This window comes from Pseudoliparis swirei, unplaced genomic scaffold (assembly GCF_029220125.1).
Source record: "Pseudoliparis swirei isolate HS2019 ecotype Mariana Trench unplaced genomic scaffold, NWPU_hadal_v1 hadal_29, whole genome shotgun sequence".
Classification (NCBI taxonomy): domain Eukaryota; kingdom Metazoa; phylum Chordata; class Actinopteri; order Perciformes; family Liparidae; genus Pseudoliparis; species Pseudoliparis swirei.
In genome coordinates this window covers 1-15,658 of record NW_026613265.1, presented here as the reverse complement: position 1 = coordinate 15,658, position 15,658 = coordinate 1, and the positions used below count along the sequence as shown (strand labels likewise).

Here is a 15,658-nt window from a genome sequence, read left to right as displayed (position 1 = left end):
AGTGACATGTAAGACATGTGGCAGCAACTGCAGACATGTGGCAACCAGGTGACATGTAACCAGGTGACATGTAAATCCAGGTAACATGCGTGGTAAATCCAGGTGACATGGTAACCAGGTGACATGTGGTGACCAGGCAATGTGGTAACCAGGGTGACATGTGGTAACCAGGTGACATGTGGATGTGGGTAACCAGGCAACATGGTGTAACCAGGTGACATGTGGTGTCCAGGCACATGTGGTAACCAGGTGACATGTGGTAACATGTGGTAACCAGGTACATGTGGTAACCAGGTGACATGCGCGTGGTAACCAGGTGACATGTGGTAACCAGGCAACATGTGCAACCAGTGATGCGAAATCTGGTGACATGTGGTAACCAGGCAACATGTGGTAACCAGTGACATGTGGCAACCAGGTGACATGTGGTAACCAGCACATGTGGTAACTAGGTAACATAAAACTAGTGACATGTGGTAACCAGGTGACATGGTAACCAGTGGTAACATGTGGCAAATCCAGGTAACATGGTAACCAGGTGACATGTGGTAACCAGTAGGGACATGTGGTGACATGTGGTAACCAGGTGACATGTGGCAAAATCCAGGTGACATGTGGTAAACTGTAGACATGTGGTGACATGTGGTAACCAGGTGACATGTGGTGGTGACACTGTGGTAACATGTGGTAACCAGGTGACACAAATTAGTGGCAACATGTGGTAAACTAGACCAGGCATGTGGGTAACCAGGTGACATGTGGTAACCAGGTGACATGTGGTAACCAGGTAACATGTGGTAACCAGGTGACATGTGGTAACCAGGTGACATGTGGTGACATGTGGTAACCAGGTGACATGTGGTAACCAGGTGACATGTGGTAACCAGGTAACATGTGGTAACCAGGTGACATGTGGTAACCAGGTAACATGGGTACCAGGTGACTGTAGGTACCAAAGACATGTGGTAACCAGGTGACATGTGGTGACATGTGGTAACCAGGTAACATGTGGTAACCAGGTGACATGTGGTAACCAGGTGACATGTGGTGACATGTGGTAACCAGGTGACATGTGGTAACCAGGTGACATGTGGTAACCAGGTGACATGTGGTAACCAGCTGACATGTGGTAACCAGGTAACATGTGGTAACCAGGTGACATGTGGTAACCAGAAGATATGCGTGGTAACCGTGGTAAACATGTAAAATCCAGGGAAAATGACATGTGGTAACCAGTGGTGACATACGGTAACCAGGTGACATGGTAACCAGGTATATGGATACTAGTGACATGTGGTAACCAGGTATAACATGTGTGGTAACCAGGTGACATGTGGTAACCAGGTGACATGTGGTAACCGTGGTAACATGTGGTAACCAGGTAACATGTGGTAACCAGGTGACATGTGGTAACCAGGTGACATGTGGTAACCAGGTGACATGTGGTAACCAGGTGACATGTGGTAACCAGGTGACATGTGGTAACCGTGGTAACATGTGGTAACCAGGTAACATGTGGTAACCGTGGTGACATGTGGTAACCAGGTGACATGTGGTGACATGTGGTAACCAGGTGACATGTGGTAACCAGGTAACATGTGGTAACCGTGGTGACATGTGGTAACCAGGTGACATGTGGTAACCAGGTGACATGTGGTAACCAGGTAACATGTGGTAACCAGGTGACATGTGGTAACCAGGTAACATGTGGTAACCAGGTGACATGTGGTAACCAGGTGACATGTGGTAACCAGGTGACATGTGGTGACATGTGGTAACCAGGTGACATGTGGTAACCGTGGTAACATGTGGTAAACAGGTGACATGTGGTAACCAGGTAAATATAAAACCAGGCATGTGGTAACTAGGGTGACGCTGTGGTAACCAGGGTAACATGTGGTAACCAGGTAAACATGGCAACCAGGTGACATGTGGTAACCAGGTGAATATGTGGGTAACCAGGTAACATGTGGCAACCAGGGTGACATGTGGTAACCAGGTGACATGTGGTAACATCCAGGTGACATGTGGTAACCAGGGTGGTATGGACAACAGGTGACATGTGGTAACCAGGGAGACATGTGGTAACCAGGTAACATGTGGTAACCAGGGTGCCATGTGGTGACATGTGGTAATCCAGGTGAACATGTGGCAAATCCAGGTAACATGTGGTAACCAGTGATACATGTTGCAACCAGGTAACATGTGGTAACCAGGTGACATGTGGTAACCAGGTGACATGTGGTAACCGTGGTAACATGTGGTAAACAGGTGACATGTGGTAACCAGGTGACATGTGGTGACATGTGGTAACCAGGTAACATGTGGTAACCAGGTGACATGTAACCAGGTAACCGGTGGTAACCAGGTGACATGTGGGTAACCAAAAACATGTGGTAACTAGGCATGTAAAATCCAGGGTGAGACACACATGTGGTAACCAGGTGACATGTGGTGGTATGTGGTAACCAGGGTAACATGTGGTAACCAGGCATGTGATAAACTGTAGCATGTGGTAACCAGGTGACATGTGGTAACCAGGTGACATGTGGTAACCAGGTGACATGTGGTACCAGGTGACATGTGGCACCAGGTAACATGTGGGGTAATCCAGGTAACATGTGGTAACCAGGTGACATGTGGTAACCACAGGTGACATGTGGATACCAGGTGACATGGTAACCAGGTGACATGTGGTAAATCCAGGTAACATGTGGTACCAGGTAAGGACATGTGGTAACCAGGTGGACATGTGATAACCAGGTGACATGTGGTAAACCAGGTGACATGTGGTAACCAGGGTTAAATACGTGGTGGTAACCAGGTGACATGTGGTAACCAGGCAACATGTGGTAACCAGGTGAACATGTGGTAACCAGGTGTGACATGTGGTAACCAGGGTAACATATGGTAACCAGGGTGGGACACATGTGGTAACCAGTGAGCATGGTGACATGTGGTAATCCAGGTGACATGTAACCAGGGTGACATGCAGTAAACCAGGTGACATGTGTGTGGATTTAGTGACATGGTGACATGGTAAACCTGGAAATATGGTAACCAGGGTGACATGTGGTAACCAGGGCAAATGACATGTGGTAACCAGGTGACATGTGGGTAAATCCAGGTATGGTAACATCCAAACTAGCAACATGTGGTAACCAGGGTGACATGTGGTAACCAGGTGACATGTAACTGGGTGGTAACCAGGTACATGGAAAAATCCAGGTGGTGTGGCAAAAATCCAGGTGACATGTGGTGCAATCCAGGCATGGCAACCAGGTGACATGTGGCAACCAGGTAACATGTAGTAACCAGGCAACATGTGGCAAAATCCAGGGTGACATGTAAAATCAGACATGTGGTAACCAGGCAACACAAGGGGAAAATCCAGGTGACATGTGGTAACCAGGGTGACATGTGGCAACCAGGCAACATGGGTAACCAGGCATGCTGTGGAAAATCAGGGTGACATGGAAAACGGGTGACAGGTGGTAACCAGGGGCACATGTGGCAACCAGGGGTGACATGTGGTAATCCAAAGGACATGTGGTAACCAGGAAGACATGTGGCAATCCAGGTAACATCTGGTAACCAGGTAACATGTGGTAACCAGGGTGACATGTGGTAAACTAAATATGTAAACTAGTGACGCTGTGGTAACTGTAGAGGCGAAAATCAGGTGACATGTGTAACCAGGTAAATATGTGGTAACCAGGCAACATGTGGTAACCAGGGTAAATATGGGAAACCAGGTGATGTGGTAACCGGTGGTAACCAGGTAACATGTGGTAACCAGGTAACATGTGTAACCAGGTAAATATGTGGTAAACCCTGCGGTGACATGTGGTAACCAGGGTAAGGGTAACCAGGTGACATGTGGTAAAAATCGCAGGCATGTGGTAACCAGTAAATATGTGGTAAAATCCAGGTGACATGTGGCAATCCAGGTGACATGTGGTAACCAGGCAACATGTGGTAACCAGGGTGACATGTGGTAATCCAGGGTGACATGTGGTAAACTAGGCAACATGTGGGTGACATGAGGTAACCAGGTAACATGTGGTAACCAGGTGACATGTGGTAACCAGGTGACATGTGGTAACCAGGTAACATGTGGTAACCAGGTGACATGTGGTAACCAGGTGACATGTGGTAACCAGGTGACATGTGGTAACCAGGTGACATGTGGTAACCAGGTAAATATGTAAACCAGGTAAATATGTAACCAGGTGACATGGGTAACCAGGTGACATGTGGTAACCAGGTGACATGTGGTAACCAGTAACATGTGGCAAATCCAGGTGACATGGTAACCAGGTGACATGTGGTAAACCAGGGCAACATGTGGTAACCAGGTGACATGTAAACTAGGTGACATGTGGTAACCAGGGTGACATGTGGGTAACCAGGCAACATAAAATTCAGGCAACATGTGGTAAACCAGGTGACATGTGGTAACCAGGCAAATATGTGGTAACCAGGCAATCCAGGCAAATGTGGTAAATCCAGGTGACATGTGGTAACCAGGTGACATGTGGTAACCAGTGCAATTATGAAAATCCATGTGGACATGTAACCAGGTGACATGGGGCATATGTAAATCCAGGTGGCTATGTGGCACTAGGTAATATGGTAAACGGCAATGTGGGTAACCAGGGTGACATGTGGTAACCAGGTGACATGTGGTAACCTGCAGTACATGTGGTAACCAGGTGACATGTGGTAACCAGGTGACATGTGGCAACCGGTGACATGTGGTAAATCCAGGCATAAAAATCCAGGTGGACATGTGGTAACCAGGTAACATGTGGTAACCAGGTAACATGTGGTAACCAGGGTGACATGTGGTAACCAGGTGACATGTGGTAACCAGGCAACATGTGGTAACCAGGTGACATGTGTGTGGCAACCAGGTGACATGTGGTAACCAGGTGACATGTGGTAACCAGGTGACATGAAAATCCAGGTGACATGTGGTAACCAGGTAACATGTGGTAACCAGGTGACATGTGGTAACCAGGTGACATGTGGTAACCAGGTAACATGTGGTAACCAGGTAACATGTGGTAACCAGGTGACATGTGGTAACCAGGTGACATGTGGTAACCAGGTAACATGTGGTAACCAGGTGACATGTGGTAACCAGGTGACATGTGGTAACCGTGGTAACCAGGTAACATGTGGTAACCAGGTGACATGTGGTAACCAGGTAACATGTGGTAACCAGGTGACATGTGGTAACCAGGTGACATGTGGTAACCAGGTAACATGTGGTGACATGTGGTAACCAGGTGACATGTGGTAACCGTGGTAACATGTGGTAACCAGGTGACATGTGGTAACCAGGGTGACATGTGGTAAATCAAGCAACCAGGTAACATGGTAAACCAGGGTGACATGTGGTAACCAGGTGACATGTGGTAACCAGGTAACATGTGGTAACCAGGTGACATGTGGTAACCAGGTGACATGTGGTAACCAGGTAACATGTGGTAACCAGGTGACATGTGGTAACCGTGGTGACATGTGGTAACCAGGTGACATGTGGTAACCAGGTAACATGTGGTAACCAGGTAACATGTGGTAACCAGGTGACATGTGGTAACCAGGTGACACAAAACCGCGGGTAACTTGCGCAGCGTGTAAATCCAGGTAACATGTGGTAACCAGGTGACATGTGGTAACCAGGTGACATGTGGCAAAAGGTTTGGGGGGAAACCCCCGGGGAAAGGGGGGGAAAAAGGGGGGGGGGTTAAAAGGGGGCCCCCTTTGGGGGGGCCCCCGGGGGGAAAAAGGGCCCGGGGAAAAAAAAAGGGGGGGGGGCCGGGGGTTTTTAACCGGGGGGTTTGGGGGAAAAAATGGTTTTTGGGGGGGGGGGGGCCCGGGAAAGGGGGCCCCCCTTTTTTGGGAATTTAAAAAAAAGGGGGGGGGGGGGCCCCTCCCCCCCCCCCCCGGGGGGAAAGGGAACCGGTGGGGGGGGAAAAAAGGGGGGGGAAAAAAAACCCGGGGTTTTTTAACCGGGGAAAACCCCGGGGGCCCCCCCCTTTTCCCCCCTTTTTTTTTTTGGGGGCCCCCGGGAAAATTTTCCCCCCCCCCCCTTTTTTTTTTTAAAAAAAATTTCCCCTTTTCCCCCGTTTCCCCTTTTTTAAAAAAACCACAAACCCCCCCTTTTTTTTTCCCCCCCCCCCCAAAAAGGGGGCCCCCCCCCCCCCCAAAAAATTTCCCGGGGGTTTTTTTTTCCCCCCCTTTTTTTCCCCCCATTTAAAATTTTTTTTTTTTTCCCCCCCCGGGCCCCCCGGGGGGGAAAAAACCCCCCCCCTTTTTGGCCCCGGGGCTTTTCCCCTTTTTTGGGGGCCCCCCCCTTTTTTTTGGGGGGCCCCCCCCCCCCTTTTTTTTTTTCCCCCCCCCCCTTGGGCCCCCCCCCCCTTTTTTTTTTTTTTTGGGGGGGGGGGGGGGAAAAAAACCCCCCCAAATTTCCCCGGGGGGTTTTTTTTTGGGGGGGGGGAAAATTTGGGGGGTTTTTTTTTTTTTTTTTTTTTTTTTGGGGCCCCCCCCTTTTTTTGGGGCCCCCCCCCGGGGGTTTTTTTTTTCCCCAAATTTTTTTCCCTTTCCCCCCCCTTTTTTTTCCCCCTTTTTTTCCCTTTTCCCCGGGGGGGGGGTTTTTTTTCCCCCCCCTTTTTTAAAATTTTTTTTTGGGGGGGCCCCCCCCTTTTTTTTTTTTTTTTTTTCCCCCCCCCCCCCTTTTTTGGTTTCCCCGGGCCCCCCCCCTTTTTTTTTTTTTTTTGGGGCCCCCCTTTTTAAAAACCCCCCCCCCCCCCCCGGGGGCCCCCCCCTTTTTTTTCCCCTTAAGGGCCCCGGGGAAAAACCCCTTTTCTCCCGGGGGCCCCCCCCCCCCCCCCCCCCCAGGCCCCTTTTTTTCCCCCCCCCTTGGCCCCCTTTTTTAACCCCCTTTTTTCCCCCCCCCTTTTTCCCCCCCCCCCAAAATTTCCCCGGTTTGGGGCCCCCCCGGGGGGGGTTTTTTGGGGGGGGGGGGGGCCCCCCCCCCCCCCCCCCCGGGTTTGGGGTTTTTTTTTTTCCCCCCCCCCTTTAAACCCCCCCCCAACCCCCCCCCCCCCCCCACCGCAGCGTGACAGCACAGATGAGCGCTAACATACAAGCTAACCTAAACCACCAAACGCTGAAGACATCTTGACGCTGATTGGCCGAGACGCGACACGTCCCATCAAAGATGTTCTATTGCAAGAGCACCACTCCACATTTTCTCCGTGTCCCACTCCTCTAAAACAAAAAACTCTTGGATCTACACGATTAAGTCACCTATTTTGGGGGGTAAAGGGATTCTCATGCCTGAGGAGAACAGAAGGAGAACAGAAGAAGAACAGAAGGAGAACAGAAGAAGGAGAACAGAAGAAGAAGGAGAACAGAAGAAAGGGGGGGAAGAAAACAGAAAGAGGAAAACGGGAAGGGGGGGGGATTGGACAGGAGGGGGGTTGAGGAAACGGGGCTGGCGGATTGAAACCCACGGCCCCCCGGGGCCAGGCCCCGAGAAAAAACACTGCTAAAAAACAGCCCCTGGAACTGGATCGATCATATCAATACATTTAATAAAGAGATTTCCCGGGGCTCTGGGGGGCCCCTGAGCTCATGGGCCCCGGGCCGTAGGCTCGCTCGTAATCCATCCCTGAGAGATTTTGGGGGTTACTGACATGAATGACTTAGCTGGATACCCCCGCAGGGGAATACATCATATTCATATCAATACAAAGTTAATAACAGGCCCCCGGCCAGAGTCTTCAAGTCTTGAGCTCTGCTGACCCAAAGGTCTGTTCCCAGGGTTCTGCCTCTACCTGGTTGTCACGATCTTCAAACCATATAAAAAATATATGATCTATACATACCATAAAACAGTATACCAAAAATAAACAGGATATTTATCTATAATAGTAATAAATAAAATATCTGTAGGGTTTCCCTTTTTACCAATTTTTTCAACATTAACGGAAATTTAGTTTTACCACGATAAATGAAACTACATGGGGCATCAGAGCATTGATGAAAATAATTTAGTCTCCCCGGATACAAGTTCATCAGGATGAGCAGAGAGTTACAGAACTAAGACTGAATTTAAACATTTCACTTCTGGCATTTTTTTTTATTTTTTTTTTAAAGCCAAATTCGCCATTTCGCCACCCTTTGGACACCCCGACAGGGAGCAGCGGCCTGATCGCCTTTAATGAAGTATTGAGAAAAAAAATATGCTAAATCACTGCTTAACGCGGGCTTTTGGATCGCCCACCGCAGCGCAGCAGCAGATGGGGCAAATTCAACCAAAACCAAAACGCTGAAGACATTTTGACGTTGGCGGGACCGACACCCCCCATCAAAGATGTTCTTTTAAACACCCCCACTCCTGCCCCCCAAACTCATATCGCCCGGCCATGCCCCCACCTCCCCAAAACAAAACTCGGATCTACACGATTCACGAAGTCACCTTTTTTTTTCAAACGGATTGGAAAGGGTGGGGGTTTCTCATGCCTGGGGAAAAGGAGAACAGAAGGAGAACAGAAGAAGAACAGAAGGAGAACAGAAGAAGGAGAACAGAAGAAGGAGACCAACTCACTCAAAGTGCTGTTTGATCTGCGTCTCCTCAGCGTATTTGGAGATGCCGTTAATGAATAAAGTTCTCTTCACCTGCAAGTCAAGAACCATGGATGAGAACCAGAGGGTGTACTTCCTGTGTGGGTACTTCCTCTGTGGGTACTTCCCTTTTCCCGGGGTCTTTTTATCTGACCTGGGGGCCCTCACCAAAGGTTCCTTGTAGTGCATCTTGGAGGTGTGCCTCCTCATGCTGTAGACCGTCAGCGGTACGGGAAAGGGTTCCGGGGTGCACCCAAAGGGTTGGTCCTGAGGACAGCACGCTGCCCCTCTCCACGGGGCTCCACTGGGCTCCACTGGGCCCCACTGGGCTCCACTGGGCCCCACTGGGCTCCACTAGGGGCCTTTGGGGCCCCCGGGGCTCACGGGGCTCACGGGCTCACTGGGCTCCACTGGGCTCCACTGGGCTCACTGGCCTCACTGGGCCTACGGGGCCCACGGGGCCCACTGGGCCTACTGGGCTCACTGGGCTCCACTGGGCCCACGGGGCTCACTGGGCTCCACGGGGCTCACTGGCCCCGGGATCGGGGCGGGGCTCTCGGGGCCACGGGGACTGGGCTCACGGGGCTCTCTGGGTCCCGGGGCCCCACGGGGCCCCACTGGGCTCACTGGGCTCACTGGGCCCACTGCCCCACTGGGCTCCACGGGGCTCCACTGGGCCCCACTGGGCTCTCTGGGCCCACGGGCCCCACTGGGCTCCTGGGCCCACTGGGCCACTGGGCCCCTCTCTGGGCTCACTGGGCTCCTGGGCTCCTGGGCCACGGGGCTCCCTTTTGCTGGGCTCTACTGGGCTCCACTGGACTCTACTGGGCTCCACTGGACTCCACTGGACTCTACTGGGCTCTGGGGCTCTACTGGGCTCCACTGGGCTCCACTGGGCTCTGGGGCTCTACTGGGCTCCACTGGGCTCTGGGGCTCTACTGGGCTTTTCTGATCTCTGATGGTCTCTATTGATCTCTGGTGGTCTCTGGTGGTCTCTGATGGTCTATGGTGGTCTTTGGTGGTCTCTATTGGTCTCTGGTGGTCTTTGGTGGTCTCTATTGATCTCTGGTGGTCTCTGGTGGTCTTTGGTAGTCTCTATTGATCTCTGGTGGTCTCTGGTGGTCTTTGGTGGTCTCTATTGATCTCTGGTGGTCTCTGGTGGTCTTTGGCAGTCTCTATTGATCTCTGGTGGTCTCTGGTGGTCTCATCTGGTACTCACCCAGACTTCAGGTTAGCTATCGTCGTGCGTCCGAAGCTGTAAGCATTGTTTTCTGGAACAGACACAAACATTAAGACTGTTGGTGAACCTTCTGGAAACATGTAGACCTACAGACATGTAGACCTACAGACATGTAGACCAACAGACATGTAGACCTAGAAACATGTAGACCTACAGACATGTAGACACGAACCAACATGGCCCCACAGACATGTAGACCTTCAGACATGTAGCCCTACAGACATGTAGACCTACAGACATGTAGACCCAAAATGTAGACCTAAGACATGTAGACTTACAGACATGTAGACCCAGACATGTAGACCTACAGACATGTAGCCCACAGACATGTAGCCCTCAGACATGTAGACCAACAGACATGTAGCCCTCAGACATGTAGACCAACAGACATGTAGACCTACAGACATGTAGACTTACAGACATGTAGACCTACAAACATGTAGACCTACAGACATGTAGACCTACAGACATGTAGACTTACAGACATGTAGACCAACAGACATGTAGACCTACAGACATGTAGACCTAAAGACATGTAGACCTACAGACATGTAGACTTACAGACATGTAGACCCACAGACATGTAGACCTACAGACATGTAGACCTACAGACATGTAGACCTTCAGACATGTAGACCTACAGACATGTAGACCTACAGACATGTAGACTTAGACATGTAGAAAAAATGGAAAATGTAGACCTACAGACATGTAGACCTACAGACATGTAGACCAACAGACATGTAGACCTACAGACATGTAGACCTACAGACATGTAGACTTACAGACATGTAGACCTACAGACATGTAGACTTAGACATGTAGACCTACAGACATGTAGACCTACAGACATGTAGACCAACAGACATGTAGACCTACAGACATGTAGACTTACAGACATGTAGACTTTCAGACATGTAGACCAACAGACATGTAGACCTACAGACATACAGACATGTAGACCAACAGACATGTAGACCTAGACATGTAGACCTACAGACATGTAGACCAACAGACATGTAGACCAACAGACATGTAGCCCAAAAACAGAACCTACAGACATGTAGACTTACAGACATGTAGACCTACAGACATGTAGACCTACACACATGTAGACCTACAGACATGTAGACCTACAAACATGTAGACCTACAGACATGTAGACCTACAGACATGTAGACTTACAGAAATGTAGACCTAGACATGTAGACCTACAGACATGTAGACCTACAGACATGTAGACTTACAGACATGTAGACCTACAGACATGTAGACTTACAGACATGTAGACCTAGACATGTAGACTTACAGACATGTAGACCTACAGACATGTAGACCTACAGACATGTAGACCTACAGACATGTAGACCTACAGACATGTAGACCTAGACATGTAGACCTACAGACATGTAGACTTACAGACATGTAGACCTAAAGACATGTAGACCTACAGACATGTAGACTTACAGACATGTAGACCTACAGACATGTAGACCTACAGACATGTAGACTTACAGACATGTAGACCTACAGACATGTAGACATACAGACATGTAGACCTACAGACATGTAGACCTACAGACATGTAGACTTACAGACATGTAGACCTACAGACATGTAGACCTGAAGACATGTAGACCTACAGACATGTAGACTTACAGACATGTAGACCTACAGACATGTAGACTTACAGATTGTAGACCTACAGACATGTAGACCTACAGACATGTAGACTTACAGATATGTAGCCCTACAGACATGTAGACCTACAGACCTACAGACATGTAGACCTACAGACATGTAGACTTACAGACATGTAGACCTACAGACATGTAGACCTGACAGACATGTAGACCTACAGACATGTAGACCTGAAGACATGTAGACCTACAGACATGTAGACCTACAGACATGTAGACCTGAAGACATGTAGACTTACAGACATGTAGACCTACAGACATGTAGACCTTCAGACATGTAGACCTACAGACATGTAGACCTACAGACATGTAGACCTACAGACATGTAGACCTGAAGACATGTAGACCTACAGACATGAAACCAAGACATGTAGACCTACAGACCTACAGACATGTAGACCTACAGACATGTAGACCTACAGACATGTAGACCTACAGACATGTAGACTTACAGACATGTAGACCTACAGACATGTAGACCTGAAGACATGTAGACCTACAGACATGTAGACCTGAAGACATGTAGACCTACAGACATGTAGACCTGAAGACATGTAGACCTTCAGACATGTAGACCTACAGACATGTAGACTTACAGACATGTAGACCTACAGACATGTAGACCTGAAGACATGTAGACCTACAGACATGTAGACCTACAGACATGTAGACCTGAAGACATGTATACCTACAGACATGTAGACCTACAAACCTAGGTAACCACAGACCTAGACACCCACAGACAGTTGAAGGGGGTCGGGGTCTTAGGGAAACATCTTTCCTGATAACTGTGGCTAAAGGGAAGAGCAGCGTGTGAAGACTCTTAAAGGGACAGTGCACCAGTTAGAGGGCAGGTGGAGACCCTGGGAGGAGGGACAATGTTCTCTCTGCCAATCACAGCGGAGCAGTCAGAAGGACTTGAGGAAGAAATCATTTAAAGTCTTTCATCTTTTACTCAAGTTGTATTATTCATAAGGAAGATTTAAAAATCTCAAACTCGCAGCCTGGAGGATCAAGAGAAGGAAATACGAAAGCAACCTCCTCTCTCGTGATTGGCTCGCAGAGTAGCCTCCTCTCTCCTGATTGGCTCTCCTCACCCAGAAGGTCTCCGGAGAAGTTGACGGGCAGCACGATGCCGACGGACAGAACCCCGACGACGACCAGCAGCCCGATGATGTGGCGCTGGAACGACAAGTAGTGGACGGCGTCTTCTCCACACTTCTCCCGGATCTCCTCGTCCCTGAGGGGGAACCACGAGAACCTGATCAGGATCTGATCCACATCAACATGTAATATGTTCATCAACATCAAGGACCTATCGTTATTGTGTACTATTATTATCCTGTATGAGATCATCCGCCATTTTGAATCGAGTAAAAAGCGTTTTCTTCCACTCCCCCTGAACGCCTCACTAGACGTGCGCGTCGTGATTGGTTCGTCATCATCGACGTTATCAAACGCTTGTTGGTATCTGACTGTTGAGAAGATATGGACCAATGAACTGCTCCGGTCGGGACGTGTGATGTCACTAACCTCCTCAACGGGCTCGCCATGCACCCCGAGCCTCCTGCTATGACAACATGCAGACAGCAGGGGGCGCTGCAGCAACTACTGCAGCTTTACAGTTCCATGTTTTGGGGAGATGTTTTTTCCTCGAGATTAATCCAGATTCATTTGAAATAAAGTGTGACAAGTTATCAAGACTGGGAGGAGACCCCGGGGAAGACCCAGGACACGCTGGAGAGAGTACATCTCCCGGCTGGGAACGCCTCGGGGCCCCAGAACGAGCTGGAAAGGGTTGCGGGCGAGAGGGAAGTCTGGGTCTGCTGCCCCCGAGACCCGACCCCGGAATAAGCGGATGAGAATGGATGGAAGTTATCAAGAGATTAACAACAAATTAAACTCTGTGCGTTCGGAGCAACATCTGCTCTAAACTATTATTACGATTATTATTATTACTATTATTATTATTTTACTATTATTATTACTATTATTATTATTATTATTTTACTATTACTATTATTACTATTACTATCATTACTATTACTATTATTATTTTACTATTACTATTATTATTATTATTTTATTACTACAATGGAACTCACTTTATTCTGAAGATGGCCGTCAGCCACGAGCAGAAACCCTGCAGGTATAAACACAGATGTCACCAGGAGGAGGAGGACACAGTGAGGAGGAGGAGACAGTGAGGAGGAGGAGGAGGAGGAGGAGACAGAAGGAGTCTTACGTTGTCCCTCTGGTCGAAGTCACCGAGGGCAGCCTGAAGGCTCAATGACTAAGCCAGTCAGGCGTCTCCGGGTACATCGCAGAGAACAGCATTGAGGACACACAGGCGGCGTTAGCCGCTCACGCGCAGTACTGACCTCGGCACAGGGCGCTAACAGGAAGTGAACACAAACATCAACCTGCCTCTGTGAAGGCGTTTACAGGCGAGTCAAGATCAAACTTTATCAACACAGACGCTGCGGGACAAAGACGGAACACTTACCCCGAATAGGAACTGGAAATATAATAAATCAGAGTTTGTTGTGGCGTCTCAGGTCTTATGCAAATGTAAATATAATGTTGTAATACACACACACATTCTCTACAACTAACTCCAGCCAGTGGCGTTTCCATTTTGATTAAAGAAAGTTTAGCTCAAGTAAACGACTGAAGTGTAAACAATGAAGGACTTTATATCTGACTAAACGCAGCGTCAGGACTTCTGTTGAAGTGAGTAAGCCCCGCGAAACTATGCATACAGGTTGGCTGACACAGTGAGGCTAACGATTTACCTGTTGGCCGGCTCCCTTATCATGCTCTCGTCTCCGGCTGGACAACGGGGAGAAGTTATGTTAGCATCACACCCGTTAGCACCACACCCGTTTGCAACACATCTGTTAGCAACACCGCCAGCAACACGTAGCATCACCTGTGCTTCCACATCCTTTAGCAACACACCCGTTAGCAACACACCGTTAGCATCACACCCGTTAGCAACACACCCGTTAGCAACACACCCGTTAGCATCACCTCCATTAGCATCACCTCCGTTAGCAACACACCCGTCATCGCGACATCTCTACGACGTCGTCGCGATGTCGAACCCCGTTCATGTAATAACTGCGCGCGCGGTAGCCCCTGTTGCCTGCGGGGAGTCAGTCTTGTTCAAGGGGCGCAATCAGAGAGCAGCTCCGTGTTAGAGCACCAATCAGAGAGCAGCTCCGTGTTAGAGCACCAATCAGAGAGCAGCTCCGTGTTGAAACGCCAATCGAAGCAGCTCCGTGGAAGGGGCGGCGAACCTTCTTCACTATTCCTGCTCCTCTCGGCCGCTACTTCAGTCTTCGGAGAACGAAGACAGTTAAGTGACGCCCAGACGGCGTGAGCACGGGCTCCGGTCAGCCGGGACCGGTGGAGAAGTTTAACCAGACCAACATCTGTTGACAAACATCTGTTGACAAACATACTCCATATCAGCTAGGTGACTGACTCATCAGACCCCGTTACTCTCGCTGACCGGGCGGGCTGGCCCATCTTCAGGGGCCACCGGCTGCGACATCGAACCGATGAATGCTGCAGAAGGTCAAAGGTGGAAGGATCACCTGTCGACGTCGGTGACCGTAGCCCAGGCGGCGTGATCGCCACCTTCGGAGATGGAAAAAACCGAAAAACGCTTTCTGAAGAAGAGGAGGACTTCCTGTTAGAGAGCACCTTGCTGAGGTCAAAGGTCACAGGCAGGAGGAAGGGAGCAAGAGGACTTCCTGTTAGAGAGCACTGTGCTGCGGGACAGAGGTCAAAGGTCACAGAGAGAATCAGGTGCTGAAGCCCGGGCATCCAGATCGAACTCTTGGTATTGATTCTTCCAACAGTCAGTGAACACAACACATAGCAGCTCCCATTGACACCGACATCAACATGACACTGCTAAAAGTAACGGATCAGTCAGCAGGGACAAGAGGAGGAAGAGGAAGAGGAGGAAGAACAAGAGGAGGAGGAAGATGCCCTGAAGCCAGGTCCTGAGTTCTGAGTGCAGAGTCTGGAGCTCCGTGAGTGAATCAACCCGTGGTGATGATGATGA

The 15,658-nt window shown here is 49.5% G+C and overlaps 1 protein-coding gene across 1 annotated transcript in view; it reads right to left on the bottom strand.

Annotated features, from left to right (window-relative positions):
- The window catches only part of LOC130191244 (CSC1-like protein 2), a 34,612-nt gene extending 21,108 nt beyond the window's left edge, over positions 1-13,504 (bottom strand). The window contains 3 exon segments of the mRNA XM_056410908.1: positions 8,695-8,851; positions 9,860-9,911; positions 12,678-13,504. Of these exon segments, the coding sequence (XP_056266883.1) occupies positions 8,695-8,851; positions 9,860-9,911; positions 12,678-12,936 (468 nt within the window). The 5' untranslated portion in view covers positions 12,937-13,504.
- Positions 13,505-15,658: the final 2,154 nt, after the last annotated feature.